Raw genomic sequence first — 22970 nt, 5'->3', positions numbered from 1 at the left:
GAAATAAAAAGTGTCCACGGAGGTTCAGAATCCCTTCTGTATATTCTCTGTTTTTATAGAATGGATACACATCCAGGCTGGCATGTTGGTCTCGGGATGTTGAGTGTGTGTATCTTTGTACATGAGTATGCCCAGGGATGGAATGGCATCCTGATGGGTTACATTATGCACTGCACCCGCTGTTGCTGGGATGAGCACTGGTTCTTGTAATACATACAGTGGGGGAAATAAGCATTCAGCGCGGCCACATTGTTCTCATTACACCTATGCACGTGAAATTTAGACCAGACATTGGTGTTACCTTGAACACAACAGGAGCCAAAGAAATCGCAGCATTGCAATCGATAACAAAGTCATGTGCAATAAAAAGGGGAACGACACAGGAAAAAAAAAAGTACGGAAACAGTAAGAAGAAAGCGCTCATCTAGCTACAGTAATTCCACAAATGAGTTCTGTTACCTCCGCTAAGATAATCATCTGGATTAGTGCATGTTGGTCAGTTAGAGTCTCCACTCTTTGAAAAAGTGTTACCCACCTCAGAAAGCAGTTTAAGAAATCACCAAGTTACCAAAATGTCACACAAGAAACATCTCATGATGGGCAGAGACGAAGACCCTCACAACGAGATTGTTGAGCAACTTAACGATAGTAAACCGACTCGACCAGGAGGGTCTTAATATACCTTTACAGAGCCTGTAAGGAGACCCTCAGACACACATGTCTATCTATCTATCTATCTATCTATCTATCTATCTATCTATCTATCTATCTATCTATCTATCTATCTATCTATCTATCTATCTATCTATCTATCTATCTATTATATAGTGCCTTTCATATCTATCTATCTATCTATCTATCTATCTATCTATCTATCTATCTATCTATCTATCTATCTATCTATCTATCTATCTATCTATCTATTATATAGTGCCTTTCATATCTATCTATCTATCTATCTATCTATCATATAGTGCCTTTCATATCTATCTATCTATCTATCTATCTATCTATCTATCTATCTATCTATCTATCTATCTATCTATCTATCTATCTGTTATATAGTGCCTTTCATATCTATCTATCTATCTATCTATCTATCTATCTATCTATCTATCTATCTATCTATCTATCTATCTATCTATCTATTATATAGTGCCTTTCATATCTATCTATCTATCTATCTATCTATCTATCTATCTATTATATAGTGCCTTTCATATCTATCTATCTATCTATCTATCTATCTATCTATCTATCTATCTATCTATCTATCTATCTATCTATCTATCTGTTATATAGTGCCTTTCATATCTATCTATCTATCTATCTATCTATCTATCTATCTATCTATCTATCTATCTATCTATCTATCTATCTATCTATCTATCTATCTATCTATCTATTGTATAGTGCCTTTCACATCTATTTATATATCTATCTAGGTGGCACAGTGGCACAGTGGGTAGCGCTGCTGCCTCACAGTAAGGAGGTTCACTTCCCTGGTCCTCCCTGCGTGGAGTTTGCATGTTCTCCCCGTGTCTATGTGGGTTTTCTCCCACAGTCCAAAGACATCCAGGTTTGGTGCATTGGTAATTCTAAATTGTCCCCAGTGTGTGTGTGTCCTGTGATGGGCTGGCACCCTGCCCGGGGTTTGTTTCTTTGCTCCCTGTGTTGGCTGGGATTGGCTCCAGGAGACCCCTGTGACCCTGTTTTAGGATATAGCGGGTTGGACGATGACTGACTGACTTGACTGACTTGGCTTCTGTACCCACATTCCCAAAGACATGTAGATTACGTCTCTTTCATAAATCCATCTTCCCAAGCTCAAATCTCATGTCTGATCAATAGTGCTTGGTGCTTTCTGTTTCCTTCTCTAGTTCAACTCTCACTTCCCCACAGAAATATCAGTTGGGTTGTTTAGCCATTCTTTTGTAGATCCAGCATCCCAGACTCAAATCTCATAGGTGGACATGTTCAGTATGAAGTTTGCCTGTTCTTCCCGTGTCTGTGCCTTTCTCACTTCATGTTGAAATTCATGGTTAGGTTTTTTGGTTGACACTTTAAAAGATCTGAAATCCTAGGCTCAAATCCTATGTCTGGGCAGTGCCTTTATGTTGTTTGCATGTTCTCCCCGTGTGTGTGTGTGTGTGTCTCTGTTCTGGATCTCCTCCCACAAATACATGTTAGTTAGTTTAACTTTCCTGAGTGTGAGTAGACCCTGAGGTGGACTTGTGCCCAGTACTGTTGGGATAGGCTCCAGCCCATTGCCATTTTGAAGTGGATCAAGCTGGCCAGCGGTTGTTACTTGATGTCATGTATCTGACAACTCACATGGGACAGTCAAGAGAGTCTCTCTTGTTGAGTGTGTATCATTCATCCAGTGGGGGGTATCTCTGCAAATCAGCTTTTCCAGTAGGATGTGCTCACCTCAAGTAACCTTCTGCATGCTCCACGGAGATGAGGCGTGGAAGTCTGTCACATCAGGACACAGCTGGATTCAAGCAAATCTCGGATCTTGGGGGGGCCTGGTTAACAGCTTGCAGCTGCTAAAGCAAATGGTGGCTGTGCATTCTCAGTGATTTCATAGCCTCGCAGTGTTGGCCTTTTAAAGTAACATGGCTGCTCCATTTGGCTTAACTGTTCATTATTTATTAACAAAATTAAATTCTGTAGGCTTATTGTTCAGTGACCATAAAACAATACAATAAATATAATTTCCATAAAATCCATGCTTTAGCTGATAAAATGCATACAAAAATATTTATCCATAATACATATGGCATAACAGAAAATAAATTGCTTCTCATAATTACAAGCTGTCATACTGTTTAGTTTTATCCATATATCATTCAACCCGCTATATGCTAACTACAGAGCCACAGGGGACTGCTGGGCACAAGGCAGGAAACAAACCCCGGGCAGGGCGCCAGCCCACCGCAGGACACACACCAAGAACAATTTAGGATCGCCAACGCACCTCACCTGCATGTCTTTGGACTGTGGGAGGAAACCCAGGCAGACACGGGGAGAAAATGGAGACTCCACACAGGGAGGACCTGGGAAGTGAACCACAGGTCTCCTTACCCCGAGGCAGCAGCGCTAACACTGCGCCACCCTTGTTTAGTTTTAATGTTTTATATATATTCATTTAACTGATTTTGCAAATTAAGCACTGCTTAAATGTAAATATACATGCACATATGTTTTAATTATTGTAAATCATTAATTACCCTACAGCTTTTTGCTGTTAAAATATATATCTTTGTGTATATACAGTCATATGATAAAAGTTTGTGTCCCCCTCTCAGCCTGCATAATAATTGACTCTCCTTTCAACAATAAAGATATCAGTGGTACGTCTTTGATTTCCTAGGAACATCTGAGTACTGCGGTGTTTTCTGAACAAAGATTTTTAGTGACGCAGTATTTAGTTGTATGAAATTAAATCAAATGTGAAAAACTGGCTGTGCACAAATGTGGGTCCCCTTGTCATTGTGCTGATTTGAATGCCTGTCACTGCTCAATGCTGATTGGTTGATGAGCTCATTAAGCCTTGAACTTCATAGACAGGTGTGTTCAATCAGGAGATATAAAGGTATTTAAGGTGGTCAATTACAAGTTGTGCTTCCTTCCCTTTGGCTCTCCTCTGAAGAGTGACAGCATGGGATCCTCAAAGCAACTCTCCAAAGATCTGAAAACAAAGATTGTTGAGTCTCCTGGTTTAGGGGAAGGCAACAAAAAGCCATCTCAGAGGTTTAAACTGTCAATTTCAACTGTAAGGAATGGAATCAGGAAATGGAAGGCCACAGGCACAGTTGCTGTTAAACCAGCAGGTCTGGCAGGCCAAGAAAAATACAGGAGTGGCATATGAGCAGGATTGTGAGAATGGTGACAGACAACCCACAGATCACCTCCAAAGACCTGCAAGAACATCTTGCTGCAGATGGTGTATCTGTACATCGTTCTACAATTCAGTGCAATTTGTACAAAGAACATCTGTATGGCAGGGTGATGAGAAAGAAGCCCTTTCTGCACTCACGCCACAAACAGAGTCGCTTGTTGTATGCCAATGCTCATTTAGACAAGTTAGATTCATTCTGGAACAAAGTGCTTTGGACTGATGAGACACAAATGGAGTTATTTGGTCAGAACAAAAAGCGCTTTGCCTGGCGAAAGAAGAACATCGCATTCCAAGAAAAACACCTGCTACCTACTGTCACATTTGGTGGAGGTTCCATCATGCTGTGGGGCTGTGTGGCCAGTTCAGGGACTGGGGCCCTTGTTAAAGTCGAGGGTCGGATGAATTCAACCCAATATCAACAAATTCTTCAGGATAATGTTCAAGCATCAGTCACAAAGTTGAAGGTACGCAGGGGTTGGATATTCCAACGAGACAACGAGCCAAAACACAGTTGGAAATCTACAAAGGCATTCATGCAGAGGGAGAAGTACAATGTTCTGGAATGGCCGTCACTTGAATATCATCGGAAATCTATGGGATGATTTGAAGCAGGCTGTTCATCAAATTGAACTGAACTGGAGAGATTTTGTATGAAGAATGGTCAACAATACCTCCATCCAGAATCAGACACTCATCAAAGGCTATAGGAGGACAGCGTCTAGAGGCGGTTAGATTTACAAAAGGAGGCTCAACTAAGTATTGATGTCATATCTCTGTTGGGGTGCCCACATTTATGCAACTGTCTAATTTTGTTGTGACGCATATTGCATATTTTCTGTTAAATCCAATAAACTTAATGTCGCTGCTGAAATCCTACTGTGTCCATAAGACATGTCAGATATTAAAAGGAAGTTAATACTTTGAGAGCTCAGCCAATGAGAAACAAAAATCCAAAGAATTAAGAGGGGTTCCCAAAACTTTTCATATGACTGTATATATATATATTCAACTGGGACAACGTGAAAGTAAAATTTAAGGCCAGTACAAAAAGCGCCAGAGAGTTGGCTGAGTCTTGGCTATCAGATGAAAATGCCATCAACAGACACTTAGACATAAACCCAGCATATGCCAACTTAAGAAGGACATATGCACTTTAATTTAACGATACACCCCCCCCCCCCTTTGATCATACTGACTTAGTCACCTCCCCCCCCCCCCCCCCCACTGAATGTGTTGCTATATATTGCCTTTGATTCTTGTAAGTCTAAGCATTATCCTCTGATGAAGACCCCTGACAGGGGTTGAAAGCTCAGGAATAAAACTATTTTATGATACGTGATTCGTTTTTTCTCCCTTTGTGGATCTCCAACTGCAAATATACATATATGTATATATATATATAGATATATATATACATATAGATATATTTTTATATAGATAGATAGATAGATAGATAGATAGATAGATAGATAGATAGATAGATAGATAGATAGATAGATAGATAGATAGATAGATAGATAGATAGATAGATAGATAGATAGATAGATAACTAAAAGCCAGATACCGCTGACTCACTCATCATGAAATCTCCCAAGCCAGGAGGACTTGGGACTTGACATTTGGATTGTTGGTCATCCTTGGCCCATAGGTGCTCGCTAAGAAACGGTTTTAAAAATTTCGGTGTACAAGACTAAAAGTTCTTATAGTTTTTTAGACCTGTTTGTATGTCTGTCCACTTTTCACGAGAGAACATCTTAACAGATGTAGATTGTATTTTTTCTATAATTTGCTTGAACATTCCGGTTGATTTTGTGACTTCCCTCATTGCGCTAAGTATCAGAGTTCGTTTGCAGGAGTGATATAATCTGAGACAGAGGCTGCGGGCTGAGGAGAGTGGGAAGCGTGATGTCAGTTGTGGGGAGTCAGGTTGGGCCCTCATCAGTCTCTGTTTGAATCGCTCTCCTTCTGCTCATGCTTTGGAGTGTACCTTGCCTTCCCTTAGCTAGCGATACCTGTTTGTTTATTGATTTTTACAGTTTGTCCTGTTTCACTACTACGTGGGCAGAGCCGCGGCAGACAGCTAGTTTTCTGTATTTATACAGATGTGTTTTTTTCCTCAGTGTATCAACTACATATTTGTAATTCTTGAGGTGTAATTATGTGGATTGCCATTTTAATTTTGTGGTCCTTGTTTCTTACCAAAACTTATGACACACAGCAACAAATAATAAACACAGTTCAAATAAAAAAAAAGCCTATTGTTTGCTAAGCAACAATTTCAAATTCATCTTTATCTTTTCTTTTTCCAATTAAACTAGGGGGCTTTGCCCATCAGTGAAAATCGTTTCTTTCTCTTTACACGAAGTGTGCCTGACAATATCATTCACACAAATGATTGAACCGTGGGCGTCTTGGTCTTTTCCAAACCACTTTGCATAAAGTCTTGTCTTGTGGGGCTTGAAATTTTCACTTTCACCAAGCAACAAATCTTTTAATTCTCACGGATACGCCTCTTCATTGAGAAGAAACACTACTTTTCCATGATGGCAACACAAATTAGATGATCTACAAGTCCCCAACTTAAAGTTTAAATCCAAACAATATATTTGATCTCTCTCTGTTGTTCCGTTATTTCCCCGTGTAATAATTTCCATTTGTTTGTGCTAATGTGATCTTTCCTATCCTTTCCTTGAGACTTTCGAATTTTCGTACTTCCATGATCTCTAACCTGCTCTGCATGTGTACCGCGCCAACATTTTTGAATTCTTTACAATGCTCTACTTTGTCATCTACTCTTTGTCTTTTATTTCCGGCCCAGGGTGTGATTAAATCTCATGACACAAAGTCTCGTCTCGCGGGACGTGAAAGTCTCTCTCTGAGAAAGTCGCATCTCGTCTCCTTCCAAGATTTTTTTTATTATAATAGAGAGAAATGTAAGCTGCTGCATTTTAAACAAGCTCGCTGTCCAAACTCAAAGTGTCTGTTTTAATTTACTGTAAATGACAAACTAAAGGACTGAATTCCTTAAAGTAGCTTTTGTTGATGTTTGTCTAGTAGCACAGGGCGACTTCTGTGATTACTTTTATTTCAGTTTATTACTCCACTTTCTTTAAAGGTGTGATAAGAATAAGTCAGAGACATCATAAAGAGTTGGGGCAGCCACCCGTATAATATTTTCTCGGCTGCAAAAGTTTGGTTTGGTAGCACGATGTGCTTAGGTCAGAGTCCAGAACAGAACTGCCTGTACTGAGGCAAGATGGCAGTTTTAAAGGCCTGGAGGGGAAATGACATCATCGGTGCAGGAACTGGGAGTGGCGTCCTCGTGCCCGGAAGTGACGTCATCATCGGGGCTGGACACAGGCGGGATTTCCCGGGAAAGGTCTGCAAGGGACTGAGAGAGACAGTCAGTACACTCCGCCGCCCCCTGGCCTGGCGTAGAATTACTAGTGTTTAGGCCCTTCAGCTGTTTCCCATGCCCACGTGTGTAACAAAGGCTAATTAATACTTGTATGGTATACCAATCACCTCTCGTTCACTGATAAAACTGGCTTGCTGGTCTTTGTTTACACTGCAGAGAGTTTGCTGCAATAGAAAAACAAAAGAAAAAACAAAAGATGCACACTGGCTCAACTCCCATGATACCTTGTGTAAAGGAGCACTGCAACTAAATTACCATAAAGCTTAGAAAAGCAAGGGCCTTTTTACCGATCACCAGTCGAGAATATTTTTTGTGATTTTGATCGGCGGCCAATCGATCAGAACATCCCTAGTAGTGAGCACAACCTTGGATGCCAGCAGTCATACCACCTGAACTTCAGAACAGGTCATCCACCCGGAGCTAAGCATCGTGCCCAGGCAGTACTTGGATGGGGAGACCATCTTGGAAAAGCTTGTGTTGCTGCTGGAAGTGGTGTTGATGACACTTATCCCGTGCGTGGATCCCAATTTCCCAGTGCAGTGATGTGTCACCTCCCTTTGTTCATCCTTGCCTCGAATCTCACAAGGAGCTCTTAGCAAATCTTTTTACGTAGGAGATGCTTTGTTACCATGGTTACATCCCAACATTAGGGTACATGTTGAGGACAGTGTTCCATTGATTCCTCCTTTATGGGATGATTTGGAGTCGACTGGAGCACTTTGGTGTTTCTTTTCGTCTTCTCTAGCCTGTCACCCTTCAGATTTTGTGTGTCACAACAGCCAACTTAAGGACAACGTTTTATTCAATCTTCCATCCATCCATTTTCCAACCTGCTGAATCCAAACACAGGGTCACGGGGGTCTGCTGGAGCCAATCCCAGCCAACACAGGGCGCAAGGCAGGGAACCAATCCCGGGCAAGGCGCCAACCCACCACAGGACACACACACACACACACCAAGCACACACTAGGGCCAATTTAGAATCGCCGATCCACCTAACCTGCATGTCTTTGGACTGTGGGAGGAAACCAGAGCGCCCGGAGGAAACTTTATTCAATTATTTTGATTTTGTTATCAATGTACGTGAGACACAAAGCAATGCTTTATAAAGCTAGTTGGCTCGGCCCCCTGCTCGCTTCGCTCGTCCTGCACCCCCGGCTTTGGTTTACCAGATATACAATTTAAAGAGATTGTTATTTTCATGGGAATTTTTACATATGCATTATTACTTTTGTAAAAACAATATTTGGAATTAACTTTTCTTCAAGATCGCATTGAATTTTGATTCCGTGTTTGGACTGACATCGTGACAACGCAACATATAACTGCCTGTGAGTGAATATCGTTTCTTTCTCTCTAATAAATAAATCGACTTTCTCGAATGTCTGTCCTTTCTCGTTCTTCTTCGCTTTGTCGTTGACGTGTCATCTAGATCGTATAAAATTATTGTCCTGATAAAGTTTATAAGAGCTGAGAGCGCAGGAAGTGTGTCTGACAAAAGCATTCACACGACTGAGAGGTTAGATGACGGTGGTCTTATTTGAAAATAGTTGTAAGTAGGGCGCGACTTGATAGAATCTCACATTAAAAGTCTCCGTCTCACGGGACTTTATAACGCAACAACGTTTTTGGAATCTTTTAATTCTTTCTGGCAACACGAATTAGACGATCTACAAGTTCTCCAACGTAAAGTTTAAATCCGAACAATATATTCAATCTCTTAACGCTGTTCCGTTATTTCACCGAGTAATAATTTCCATTTGTTGGTGCTAATGCGATCTTTACTATCATTTATTTTGAGACTTTCGAATTTTCATCCTTCCATTATCTCTAACCTGCTCTGCATGTGTTCTACGCCAACATTTTTGAATTGTTTCATCAATATCGCAATAAATTTTGATTTGGAATTACATTGTGACAACGCAACGTATAACTGCCTGTGAGTGAATATCGTTTTTCTTTTTCTCTAATAAATAAATCGACCTTCTCGAATGTCTGTCCCTGCTCTTTTGTCTTCACTTTGTCGTTGACGTGTCATCTCGAACGTTTAAATTTACTGTCCTGATAAAACTTATGTGAGCTGAGAGTGCAGGAAGTGTGTATGACAAAAGCATTCACCCCACTGAGAGGTTAGATGACGACGGTGTTGATTGAAAATAGTTGTAAGTTGGGCGTGACTTGAAAGAACCTTCATGTTAAAATTTTCCATCTCACGGGACTTCATACCGCAACAACGTTTTTGGAATCTTTCAATTCTTGCTGGCAACACAAATTAGACGATCTACAAGTTCTCCGACGTAAAGTTTAAAGCCGAACGATATATTCAATCTCTTTTCGCTTTTCCGTTATTTCACCGAGTAATAATTTCCATTTGTTTGCGCTAATGCGATCTTTCCTATCCTTTTTTTGAGACTTTTGAATTTCGCCCTTCCATTATCTCTAACCTACTGCGAATGTTTACCGCGCCAACATTTTTGAATTCTTTACGACGTTCTACTTTGTCATCTACTCTTTTGTCCTTTATTTCCAGCCCCAGGTGTGGTTAAATCTCTTTCTCGTGGGACGTACAACGCTGCTAGCATTGTAAAGGGGTCTGAACGCTCGCTAAGGGTGATGTGGTCGGATCAGCTGCTGTCTTGCGTGTTCTGCTTGTCGTGCTGCGCGTCAATCATTTAAAAGCCTGTACAGCAGCTGTCCTTTTGCCACTTTGTGTCTCTGCCGCTCGCGTTATGAAGGGAGGGGTCTGAACACACGCTAAGGAGATGCAGTCGGATCATCTGCTGTTTTGCTGCTGCTGCTGCTGCTGCTGGCGAGCTGATTGTTCTGCTTGTCGCGCTGTGCGTCGATCATTTAAAAGCCTGTACAACAGCTGTCCTTTTGTCTCACTGCCTTATCTCACGTGATGTCAAAGTGTATTCCGAGAAGTTCACGTGTCGTCTCCCCCGTCTCCCTCCCAAGATATTTTTTTATAATATAGAGACCGGAGGGTGCACACCAGTGACATTGCTGATTTTGTTTTGCTTTTTTGTTTCCACAGTGGAACCCGCAGATCTTTTGAAGATATTAGAGTTTCAGAATTTACCTGAAGGTGTAACGAAAACGACAGGGTTTTGTCCACACAGAAGATCTTCCAAAGGACCTGATGTGGCTTATAGAGTATCAAAGGAGGCCCAGCTGAGTGCGCCCACCAAGCAGCTTTATCCTGGTAAGAAAAACTGATCTTTGCTAAGTGTATTTAATGGCAGACATTGTGGGGTCAACGAGGGGCAGTGAACTACAGTGGCATTGTGGAATCACTGAGGAGCATTATTGGACTTAAATGCCAACGAGAGGGTCAGCGGTATGAATCATTGGAGTAGAAACTGAAGTTAAACAAGGGGCATTTTTGAAACACAATGGAAATGTTTTATCAGTGAGGAGTATTGTTGAACGTCAGTGCCAATGTGGGTCAGAAGGCATCATTGGAGTGCAGTGGCATCATGGAATTAATGAGGTGCAAGATTCGAATGGACTGACATTGTCAATGTTGGGCATCTTTAGAATACATTGACATTGTGGGGATGATTGTCAAGCATTAGATAGATAGATAGATAGATAGATAGATAGATAGATAGATAGATAGATAGATAGATAGATAGATAGATAGATAGATAGATAGATAGATAGATAGATAGATAGATAGATAGATAGATAGATAGATAGATAGATAGATAGATAGATAGATAGATATTAGTTTTAGTGTAGTAGGCAGGATAGATAGATAGATAGATAGATAGATAGATAGATAGATAGATAGATAGATAGATAGATAGATAGATAGATAGATAGATAGATAGATAGATAGATAGATAGATAGATAGATAGATAGATATTAGTTTTAGTGTAGTAGGCAGGATAGATAGATAGATAGATAGATAGATAGATAGATAGATAGATAGATAGATAGATAGATAGATAGATAGATAGATAGATAGATAGATAGATAGATAGATAGATAGATAGATAGATAGATAGATAGATAGATAGATAGATACTTTATTAATCCCAAGGGGAAATTCACAAAGTGAATTCATTAGTGGACTTTAATTACAATTTCATGTTAACTGGGCATCATCAGAGTACACTGGCATCATGGAATTAATGAGGGACATTGTTGGACTGGACTGACACTGTGGGGTCATTCAAAAATATTATTGGACTAAGTGGGGGTAAATGATTGGCAGCATTGAAGTACACTGGCAACATATAATCATTGAGGATCATAATAGAACTGCAGGGGCATTATGGGGTCAAATATATTAAAATGGTAGGGTACCATGCCATTGTAGCGCCCATGAATAGCATCACTAATCTTGGAGAGATCAGTGAGGGGCATCTTTGGAATACATTGCTATTGTGGGATCAATAAGGAGTGTCACTGAACATAAATGGCACTATGGGATTAATGACAGGCATCATTGGACTACAAGGAGGGGCACCAGTAGAGCAGATCTGATGTGGGGTCAATGAAGGGTATCTTTGGACTGTGATGTTATTTCAGGGTCAATCAGAGGCAACTTTGGACCCCACTGTCATTGTGTGGTCAATGAAAGGCATTAATTGGGATTCCCTGGTATTGAGATGTTGATTGGCATTAGGGAGTTTGTGAGGGACATCATTGGAGGGCACCACTTCTATCTGAATGCTTTGCCAGTGTGGACTCAGTAAGGAACGTCATTGGGGTCAATGTGGGCATAAATGAAGAAGAACACATTTGAAGAGGACTGTCATTTTGGGGTCACTTAGAAGCGTAACTGGAGATAATTGGTATTGTGGTGTTAATGAAGATAATCACTGGTCTTGAATTCACATTGTGGAGTCATTAGAGCACACAAGAATACTGTGGTCAATGAGGGTCATCACTGGAGTCCACTGACAGTGTGGATTCGATAATGGGCTAATAATTAGGCTCCACTGGCTTTGCAGAGTCACTCAGGGGGATTATTGAGCTTCACTGAAGTCAAGTCGTGAAGGCAATTTTATCAGACAGCACAGGCTCTCATAAAGGCCAACAAAGCCTGCATTTATAGACACGTGTGCAAGGTCCCCAAAAATCTCATTCCAAAGCGTCCGAGATTCAGTCCCACAGAATCACAACAATGAAATGACAGAATTTCCTTTTACAATGCCACATGTCCCATTCGCAAACCCTGATTGCATACCAAGTCCCATTTCGACTGTTTTCACTTGGAAACCACGGACGTCTGCTCCCATGTAATTTAGCTTAAAGGCCTGCCTTTTGCAAAACCAGGCTCAGCCACAACAAACAGTATGGTGGCAAGGCCAAAAAGCCCTGGCTATCCGCTCAGAGCCAAACTCCGAGGTGGTCAGCCACTGGGATGGCCTTATACTGACAATGTCTACTGCAGGAAAAAAATGGAGTCTCCGAAATCCTGTAGACGATCTAAATTACACCTTATTAATGGGCCTGGCTAGGGATCAGACCAGTTGGCACCAGTCAGTGCAGAATTAAAGCGTCTGTCACCTGCAGGCCAAGACAGCTGACCATTGAGCAAGGTGACGTGCTAAAGAAAACCGACTAGAGCTACATGAGAAACTTGCTCAGGGGGCAAATCCAGTGGTGTCAGGCTGCACTTCTGCTAGGCCACAGTGGCTGCTGCTTTCTTAATGGGCTGCAATTAATAAATAAATGCTGTTCCTGAACCCAGTGGGCACTTTGAAAAATATCCTCTGTTTTGAACGTCTTTCACCTTGGCAGTGCCCCTGTGTCTCCTCTGCTGGTAACACGTCTGGCTTCTGAATGTTGACTGATGAAGATCTCTGATCGTTGTACTGATTCATTTACTGGGAGTTATGGTTAACCAGGGCTCTCTCTGATGGCTTTTCTTCTTATTTATTTTTTTGATTGATCACGATATTATTAATTGTATTGTTCATACATCTAATATTATTTGTCCATCTATTACATACTGCCTTTCACATCTATCTATCTATCTATCTATCTATCTATCTATCTATCTATCTATCTATCTATCTATCTATCTATCTATCTATCTATCTATCTATCTATCTATCTATCTATCTATCTATCTATCTATCTTATCCTGCCTACTATACTTAAATTAAAATTAATCTATCTATCTATCTATCTATCTATCTATCTATCTATCTATCTATCTATCTATCTATCTATCTATCTATCTATCTATCTATCCTGCCTACTATACTAAAATTAAAATCTACAGTATCTATCTATCTATCTATCTATCTATCTATCTATCTATCTATCTATCTATCTATCTATCTATCTATCTATCTATCTATCTATCTATCTTATCCTGCCTACTATACTTAAATTAAAATTAATCTATCTATCTATCTATCTATCTATCTATCTATCTATCTATCTATCTATCTATCTATCTATCTATCTATCTATCTATCTATCTATCTATCTATCTATCTATCTATCTATCTATCTATCTATCTATCCTGCCTACTATACTAAAATTAAAATAAATCTATCTATCTATCTACCATCTAGCAATTTCAAAATGGTCTGTTAATGTAATCTCTCTAACCGACATGCAGCATATTGCCACAGTGTGATGCCATGATTAATGAGTAACATTACTTTGCCTCACAGAATCTCAGAATACCTTTGTCCAATCTAGCAGTCTGGCACAGATCTGAGTGGTATCTCCTGATATTCCAAAGGTTTTCTGGGTTTACCTGGCAGTAGTACTTTTACCAGCCTGCAGCCTGCTGTTCCATTAAAAGTTGCTAATGTAAGCTTTGGGTCATTCCAGCGCCGGGGCTCTTGTTAGTGATTTATCATTTTGTTTAGTTTAAACAGCTTGGCCCCAGCTGAGTGCCTCATATAGCGTCCTCTATCTGTCTGCACTGGAGGATGTTGGAAGTGAAGGTTTTATAAACTTTCTTGGAATAGATTAAACAATCTGAAAGTGACTCATGAGAAAAATACTCCAAAAAGGGAAGCACAAGCTCTCAATAAAATGCCTTTTAATGATGGGCTTGGACTTTAAATAGTAAACATTTCATTAAATTGGCTGTTTCCAGCCTGGGGGTCAAGGGAGCCCTGGGGAATTTTCCGAGAGCATCCAAAAGTCTTGAGAAAGATTTTTTTGTGGAATTTTTTTAATACTTCTCTTAAACATCAAGGAAACCACCCTGCTAATGAATACAGCAAAAAAACTCTGTTTCATTTCAAAGGTTGAGCCAAATGAGGGAGTCTTGGTGCTAGTCTTTGTCGTGTTTTACAAGTGAGTTCGACTCTGCTGTGAGAACCTGATAACTTTTTATTTAACAAAGATAGCGTCTTACAGACCAATGCACTTCCTCCTCCCTCTCTTTTCCTTCCAGTTCCCCTCCAGCATTCCTCCATCCGCAGCCTACATTACCCCCTAACACTTAACAGTATTATACAGAAATTATCCCACAGTCTTCACTGAAACTGTTACATTCCCCCCGTGTCTACTCATCAATTAGCTAGAATGCTATGCTGGTGATCGTTTGAATCATTTGTGAATTTTTGCTTAAATTGTTTGCCCAGTTTGGACCTGGAGCTCTCCTGCCAGTATGGGGCTTGTGTTGTCCTGGATGGCACAAAGATTGAGATGCCAGTTGGAGGCACCGGTCAACCAGGACACAGAGGAGACTGGCAATATGAAAATTCAACTGGGGTTCAAGTGTTATACCCAATCACCCTGCAATGCCAGAACCAAAGAAAAGATCCGTCCTGTAGGGGGTGCTAGTACAGATAGATAGATAGATAGATAGATAGATAGATAGATAGATAGATAGATAGATAGATAGATAGATAGATAGATAGATAGATAGATAGATAGATATGAAAGGCACTATATAAGATAGACAGATAGATAGATTTGAAAGGCACTATATAGTAGATAGATAGATAGATTGATAGATAGATAGATATGAAAGGCACTATATAAGATAGACAGATAGATAGATATGAAAGGCACTATATAAGATAGATAGATAGATAGATAGATAGATAGATAGATAGATAGGTAGATAGATAGATAGATAGATAGATAGATAGATAGATAGATAGATAGATAGATAGATAGATAGATAGATAGATTTGAAAGGCACTATATAATAGATAGATAGACAGATAGATAGATAGATAGATAGATAGATAGATAGATAGATAGATAGATAGATAGATAGATAGATAGATAGATAGATAGATATGAAAGGCACTATATAATAGATAGATAGATAGATAGATAGATAGATAGATAGATAGATAGATAGATAGATAGATAGATAGATAGATAGATAGATAGATAGATTTGAAAGGCACTATATAATAGATAGATAGATAGATAGATAGATAGATAGATAGATAGATAGATAGATAGATAGATAGATAGATAGATAGATAGATAGATAGATAGATAGATAGATAGATAGATAGATAGATAGATATGAAAGGCACTTTATAATAGATAGATATGAAAGGCACTTTATAATAGATAGATAGATAGATAGATAGATAGATAGATAGATAGATAGATAGATAGATAGATAGATAGATAGATAGATAGATAGATATGAAAGGCACTATATTATAAAACAAAAGAAAATCCACTGTATGGATGGATGGATAGAGAGATTGTAAAGGGGTACAGATAGTTTAATTTAACTCTTGATGGAATGGTATGTCATTCACAGCTGTGCATTGCTTTGTACCCAATGCCCCTTGGCATGTACGTCTGCTGTCAAAGACCCTTCAATGGACAACTTCTGAAAGTGGAGGGCTGGGCTTTGTAAAGTATGCAACTCTGAAGTGACACAAACCAGTTCAGACATTTTGACTGACCAGTCCTCCTTACACCACGTGTTTGGGAATTTCTTGTGAAAACCCGGGATATTCATGGTAGGATTGGCACCTCACTCCTTTAAGTTTGATTTTGCTGTTTCAGAGTTTCAGTTATAATGAGGTGTGATTTTTTTTTTGTAACATTATCTAAGGTGACGCTTCTTTTCATCTTCGTCCAGCCATCTTGTTTTTCTCTGCTGCTTGTTTAATTCAGGGGCACGGACAGTCAGTTCTGTGAATGATTCCATTCTTTTGACTGTAAGACTCACCCTTGGCGAGTGCTGGTGTTGCCATCACCGTGTCCTAACACTGAGTCTCGTTTTCATCACTGACTGCGCACCTTACTAGGTGATCCGGGGGCTTCCTGGTTTTCACCCACAATTTCAATTGGTTTCCTTTTTAGGTCTAAACATCTCCAATGTTTTGTGTGTCCTGTGATGGATGAGGTTGTGTTCTTCCTTTTAAGAAGAAATGTTTGAATGTTGAGGCCATCGCTACTGATCTTCTTATGGGTGGGGAGGCAGTCATGTGAAGATTACAGCCAACTTAAAGAGGGCTCAGCCTCAGGAGTTTTAGGACAGATAGACGAGTCTGGAGGATTGGAGCAGGGTAGGTCAGTGTGCGTCAGGGCGTCTTTCTAAAAATAAAATTGTGGCAAGAAATGGAAACTTACAGAATAAATGGGTAGAGGGGTGAGTAGGAATTGAAAACTGCCAGCCAAATGTGTCTTTTACAGAGCAGGGGGATTCTCACAGAATCAGTGGAAAAGCTTCACACCAGGCGTCCGATTGCTGTCTTGGCTTTGAGACTTTGAGTCTTTTCCATTTTCCACAGTTTTTACGGCTGCATACAGCAACAGTGTGGATTTCAGACAGAATGTAAAGAATTTTGCTGCTATTGGATACGTGCACATCTTAATCCTCTTTGCATGTCCCAATTTTTTTTACTCGAGGTGTTCTCCTTACTGACCAACACAGTGGAGTCTTATTAAGGCTAACGGCTTCATAGCTTGGGGGCTCACCTTGAGATGAGAATCTTCAGTGACTTTCTCTTCTTGCGTGCTGTAAGTCAGGTTATGAAGTATGAGAAGGAGACCACTCGATTTTACAACAAAAAATCCTTTTCTTTAAGTGGAATCAATACCAGGAGCCTTCTTAATGCCTCGCATTGTATTCTGGGGAACTTTTTATGTCACATATGTGGGTCATTTCATTGGAAAAATTGCAGATAAATGATAGCGGTGCCTGCCCTGCCCTGCCCTGCCCTGTGAGGTTAAAGCAGTGATATTCGCCTTATTGCCACCTGTGTAGTGTACCAGGGGGTCTGTGGTGGATCTGCACAGGTTCAGGTGATTTAAAGGAATGGACGTCATTGAGATTAGGTGTGCAGGAAGAAAGTTGTGCAGCCGTAGAGAACTTAATGGGGGAATCGGCTAATCACACAGTCGACTCTGCGGGTCTATTAGTGCACCGAAGCGCCTTGAGCTTGGGAAAGACACTATATAAATAAAATGTATTATTATTATTATTATTATTATTATTATTATGCTACAAAATGGTCTGAGAATCAGGAAAAATGAAATTGGGATGAAAATATCGAAAGACAGAGAAAGAATAGAGGGCAGAATTGAGCTAAAGCAATTTTGGATTGATGGAAGTGAGCGGGTCAGGGAAGCCTCACAGCGGACACATAGGTTGAGGTGTTCCAGGGATGGATCAACAGTCCAGCTCATTTGGTGGAGTGATTGAGTACTGTGGGGTCTTGTTGGACCAAAGGAAGGTGGCAGGATGAAGGACTCGGTCTTGGAGTGTCCCAGCAGAAACCAAAGGAGTTGGCTGGGATGGGAGTTGGTTTGTGGCCACCAGTCACTGGAGTCTCAGCCCGGTGGGAGAAAGAGAGCACTGGGAATGTAATGGAAGGGAATCCATTCTGACTGATTTGATCCTTGATTTGAACTGTTTATTGGACTTTAACTTGTATTGCACTATTTTAAGGATTATTTATTGAAGATGTCTGCACTGCACTTTGAGCAATTTGTGCTGTCCTCCTTAATAAAAGGATAAGTGTGTGTCTGTCCGGTTGCTATGTCTCTGTCATTTCACAAACAATTTTAGCACTAAAATGTACTGCATTTGTCATTCCAACAGATGGCACATCAAAAACATTAACACTACTTTTATGAATCGTATCTGAAATGGCATATAACAGAGACATATGCATTCCATTTTTCATTTCAACAAATGGGGTGTTACAAACATTAACACTACTTTTACAAATCACATACCAAATGGCTTATAACACCATTTTTTCATTCCAACGGGTGGCACGTCAAAAACATTAACCCTTCTTTTATGAATCGTATCTGAAATGGCATATAACAGAGACATATGCATTCCATTTTTCATTTCAACAAATGGGGTGTTACAAACATTAACACTACTTTTACAAATCACATACCAAATGGCTTATAACACCATTTTTTCATTCCAACGGGTGGCACGTCAAAAACATTAACACTACTTTTATGAATCGTATCTGAAATGGCATATAACAGAGACATATGCATTCCATTTTTCATTTCAACAAATGGGGTGTTACAAACATTAACACTACTTTTACAAATCACATACCAAATGGCTTATAACACCTTTTTTTCATTCCAACGGGTGGCACGTCAAAAACATTAACACTACTTTTATGAATCGTATCTGAAATGGTATATAACAGAGACATATACATTCCATTTTTCATTTCAACAAATGGGGTGTTACAAACATTAACACTACTTTTACAAATCACATGCCAAATGGCTTATAACACCATTTTATCATTCCAACAGATGGCACGTCAAAAACATAGATAGATAGATAGATAGATAGATAGATAGATAGATAGATAGATAGATAGATAGATAGATAGATAGATAGATAGATAGATAGATAGATAGATAGATAGATACTTTATTAATCCCAGGCGGAAATTCACATACTCCAGCAGCAAAAAATATTAAATTAAAGAGTAATAAAAAATGCAGGTAAAAAACAGACAATAACTTGAATAATGTTCAACGTTTACCCCCCCGGGTGGAATTGAAGAGTCGCATAGTTTGGGGGAGGAATGATCTTCTCAGTCTGTCAGTGGAGCAGGACAGTGACAGCAGTCTGTCGCTTAAACTGCTCCTCTGTCTGGAGATGACACTGTTTAATGGATGTAGTGGATTCTCCATAATTGATAGGAGCCTGCTGAGTGCCCGTTGCTCTGCTACGGATGTCAAACCGTCCAGCTCCATGCCAACAATAGAGCCTGCCTTCCTCACCAGTTTGTCCAGACGTGAGGCGTCCTTCTTCTTAATGCTGCCTCCCCAGCACACCACTGCGTAGAAGAGGGCACTCGCCACAACCATCTGATAGAACATCTGCAGCATCTTACTGCAGATGTTGAAGGATGCCAGTCTTCTAAGGAAGTACAGGCGGCTCTGTCCTTTCTTGCACAGAGAATCAGTATTGGCAGTCCAGTCCAATTTATCGTCCAGCTGCACTCCCAGGTATTTATAGGTCTGCACCCTCTGCACAAAGTCACCTCTGATGATCACGGGGTCCATGAGGGGCCTGGGTCTCCTAAAATCCACCACCAGTTCCTTGGTTTTGCTGGTGTTCAGTTGTAGGTGGTTTAAGTCGCACCATTTAACAAAGTCCATGATGAGGTTTCTATACTCCTCCTCCTGCCCACTCCTGATGCAGCCCACGATAGCAGTGTCGTCAGCAAACTTTTGCACGTGGCAGGACTCCGAGTTATATTGGAAGACATTAACATTGCTTTTATGAATCCCATCTGAAATGGTATATAACAGAGACATATGCATTCCATTTTTCATTTCAACAGATGGGGTGTTACAAACATTAACACTACTTTTACAAATCACATACCAAATGGCTTATAACACCATTTTTTCATTCCAACGGGTGGCACGTCAAAAAACATTAACATTGCTTTTATGAATCCCATCTGAAATGGTATATAACAGAGACATATGCATTCCATTTTTCATTTCAACAGATGGGGTGTTACAAACATTAACACTACTTTTACAAATCAGATACCAAATGGCTTATAACACCATTTTTTCATTCCAACGGGTGGCATGTCATAAACATTAACATTGCTTTTATGAATCCCATTTGAAATGGTATATAACAGAGACATATGCATTCCATTTTTCATTTCAACAAATGGGGTGTTACAAACATTAACACTACTTTTACAAATCACATACCAAATGGCTTATAACATCCATCCATCCATCCATTCTCCAACCCGCTATATCCTAGCTACAGGGTCACAGGGGTCTGCTGGAGCCAATCCCAGCCAACACAGGGTACAAGGCAGGAAACAAATCCTGGGCAGGGCGCCAGCCCACCTCAGGGCACACACACACACACACTAAGCACACACTAGGGACAATTTAGGATCGCCAATGCACCTAACCTGCATGTCTTTGGACTGATGGAGGAAACCCACGCAGACACGGTGAGAACATGCAAATTCCACGCAGGGAGGACCCGGGAAGTGAACCCAGGTCTCCTTCCTGCGAGGTAGCAGCGCTGCCCACTGCGCCACCCAAATGTATTCATTTAAATTGAAATCTACAACACAATAAATTGTGCAGAAAGTGGAGAATTCTGAAGTAAATAAAATGCATTGTTATTATTACTCTTCTTCTTCTTTTTCTTATCATCATGTACTTTCTGAATCCACTGCTTTAACAGACCAGCAGGTTTTGCTAATGCAGGACAAAGTTCTTTGGACTGGCGCAGTGGCATCCGTGTGAAATCATTCAGTGGCTTCTTGTCGCTTCTTGTCATCTAGGTGTCTTTTTCCACTGTGGTTCAGGGGATCTTTGGGAACGTAAGCAGGCAACAAAACAGGCGACATGAAACGAAGTGCAATGTGGTCGGCCTCATGACATGTCTGCATGCTTCAGGACTGGGAACAAGAAAGCGACAGCAGCTCTACAGACGCGGCCACCCTGTGGCTTTGGGTCTTAACCAAGTGTCTGTTTGGCTAGAGCCGCACTTGACTGGCAATGTGCCGCATGCTTCTACTGCCCAGTTTTACTGTGGAGGGATATCACAGCGCCAATGATGGACGCATGTCCTTGTTTATCGGAATAAAGTATAGACAGCATTCCTGGTGGTTATACCGATGAAAGGAAATGTTTCTGTTCTACCTTTTTGTGACTTATAAAGATTATAATTAATCACTTCTTCAGATTTAGTTTTATATAGTGCCTTTCACAGGATCCCATGCAAAAAGGCTTCTTACAAATTAAAATAAGTAAGAACAGCTTATGTCCATGTTGTTATCTTTGGCATTATGGATGTGTGTGTATCCTGTGCGCTTTAAAATAACTAGTGGTAGACAGTGAGGAGGTCACTTGCTCAAAATCATAGAAAATAAGGACAGTCCAGAAGTGAGCTGTCATAATGACCGGTTTCGCCGATGACACAATTACTGATTCTTTCTTTCTCTGCATATTTTCCTACAATTATGTGGAGCCTTCTCCTTACAGCTCCGTCCTTCACCTCCTCCCCAGTCGCACCCTTTTCCTTCAGATCGCCTTTGTTCTTCATCCATCCATCTCCACTTCATCCTCCATCTCTTTCTCTTTCCCCGGACGTCCATGTACATCTCTCTTTTCCCCACATATTTGTTGTCTCTCCTTTTGTCATGTCCTCTTTCCTAACTTTCTTAGGTATGTCTACCACTTTTGTTGAACTTCTGATTATCTCATTTCTTTTTCTGTTAGACTGCTATCTATGCAAAAGGATGAAGGTCCTGGTGCTCCGTCTTACTATATGGTTGAGAGAAATGGACGCTATCCAGTGACCTGAGATAAAGACTGGACTCCTTTGATACTGTGTTTCTCCGGAGAATCCTTGGCTACCGCTGGTTTGACTTTGTGTTGCTCATGAAGTCCTGAATGAGGCACATGACCTGCATTGTGAGGGAGCGTCAGTTAAGGCATTATGGCCATGTGACGCCATTACCCGAGGGTGATCAGGCTTGTAAGATCCTCATTGTTGGGGACCCAAGTGGCTAAACCAGGCTAAGGGGTCGCCCACGTAACACCTGGCTGCGGCAGATAGAGGGTCATTTCCAGAGGGTGGGACTGGACCGCGTGTCTGTCCGGGATCCCGAATTGTTTTGTCGTGTAGTGTGTGCAGCAACACTCTGTACCAGTGCCTGCTCCCCAACTTGACTTGACTTGACTTATTCTGTTTCTTTTTGTAACTCCACACATCAATTTCAACATTCTCATTTCTGCCACATTTGACTTCTTCTCCCACTGTGCTCTCTTTACTCCCCATGTCTCCGCTCCACACATCATTGCTGGTCTTGCCACTGTCTTAAAATCCTCACCTTTACCTTAATTCTCCGATCACACAATACTCCTAATACCTTCTTCCAATTGTTCCATCCACACTGAACTCTATGGATTATCATTGCATCTAATTTTCCATCGTTGGCTAATACTGATCCTAGATATTTAATGGCACAGTTAGTGATAATCATACATTTTTTTCATTATGGGTTATAAAAGAAATAATCACTTCCTCAGTTTTAGTTTTAAATAACTAGGAGGCCCTGCGCGCTTCGCTTGCCAACCCCACCCAACCTGCCCTCTAGCGCAGGCCACTTTGTGTCTCAGCCGCTCATGTTGTGAAGAGGGGGGCTGAACGAACCCCAAGGTTGCTCCTCCGAAAACCCTTCTTAAA

At 40.6% G+C, this 22970-nt stretch overlaps 1 protein-coding gene across 3 annotated transcripts in view; it reads left to right on the top strand.

Moving 5' to 3' along the window:
* Nucleotides 1–22970, top strand: part of LOC114643693 (collagen alpha-1(V) chain-like) — a 519467-nt gene that overhangs the window by 119170 nt on the left and 377327 nt on the right. For all 3 annotated transcript variants that reach the window (XM_051931584.1, XM_051931585.1, XM_051931583.1), the window contains exon 2: nucleotides 10360–10527. In XM_051931584.1, coding sequence (XP_051787544.1) covers nucleotides 10360–10527 — 168 coding nt within the window. The remainder of the gene's footprint in view (nucleotides 1–10359; nucleotides 10528–22970) is intronic.

This window comes from Erpetoichthys calabaricus, chromosome 9 (assembly GCF_900747795.2).
Source record: "Erpetoichthys calabaricus chromosome 9, fErpCal1.3, whole genome shotgun sequence".
Taxonomy (NCBI): Eukaryota; Metazoa; Chordata; class Cladistia; order Polypteriformes; family Polypteridae; genus Erpetoichthys; species Erpetoichthys calabaricus.
The sequence above is the reverse complement of the archived record's forward strand: the minus strand, read 5'-3'. Positions and strand labels throughout refer to the sequence as shown.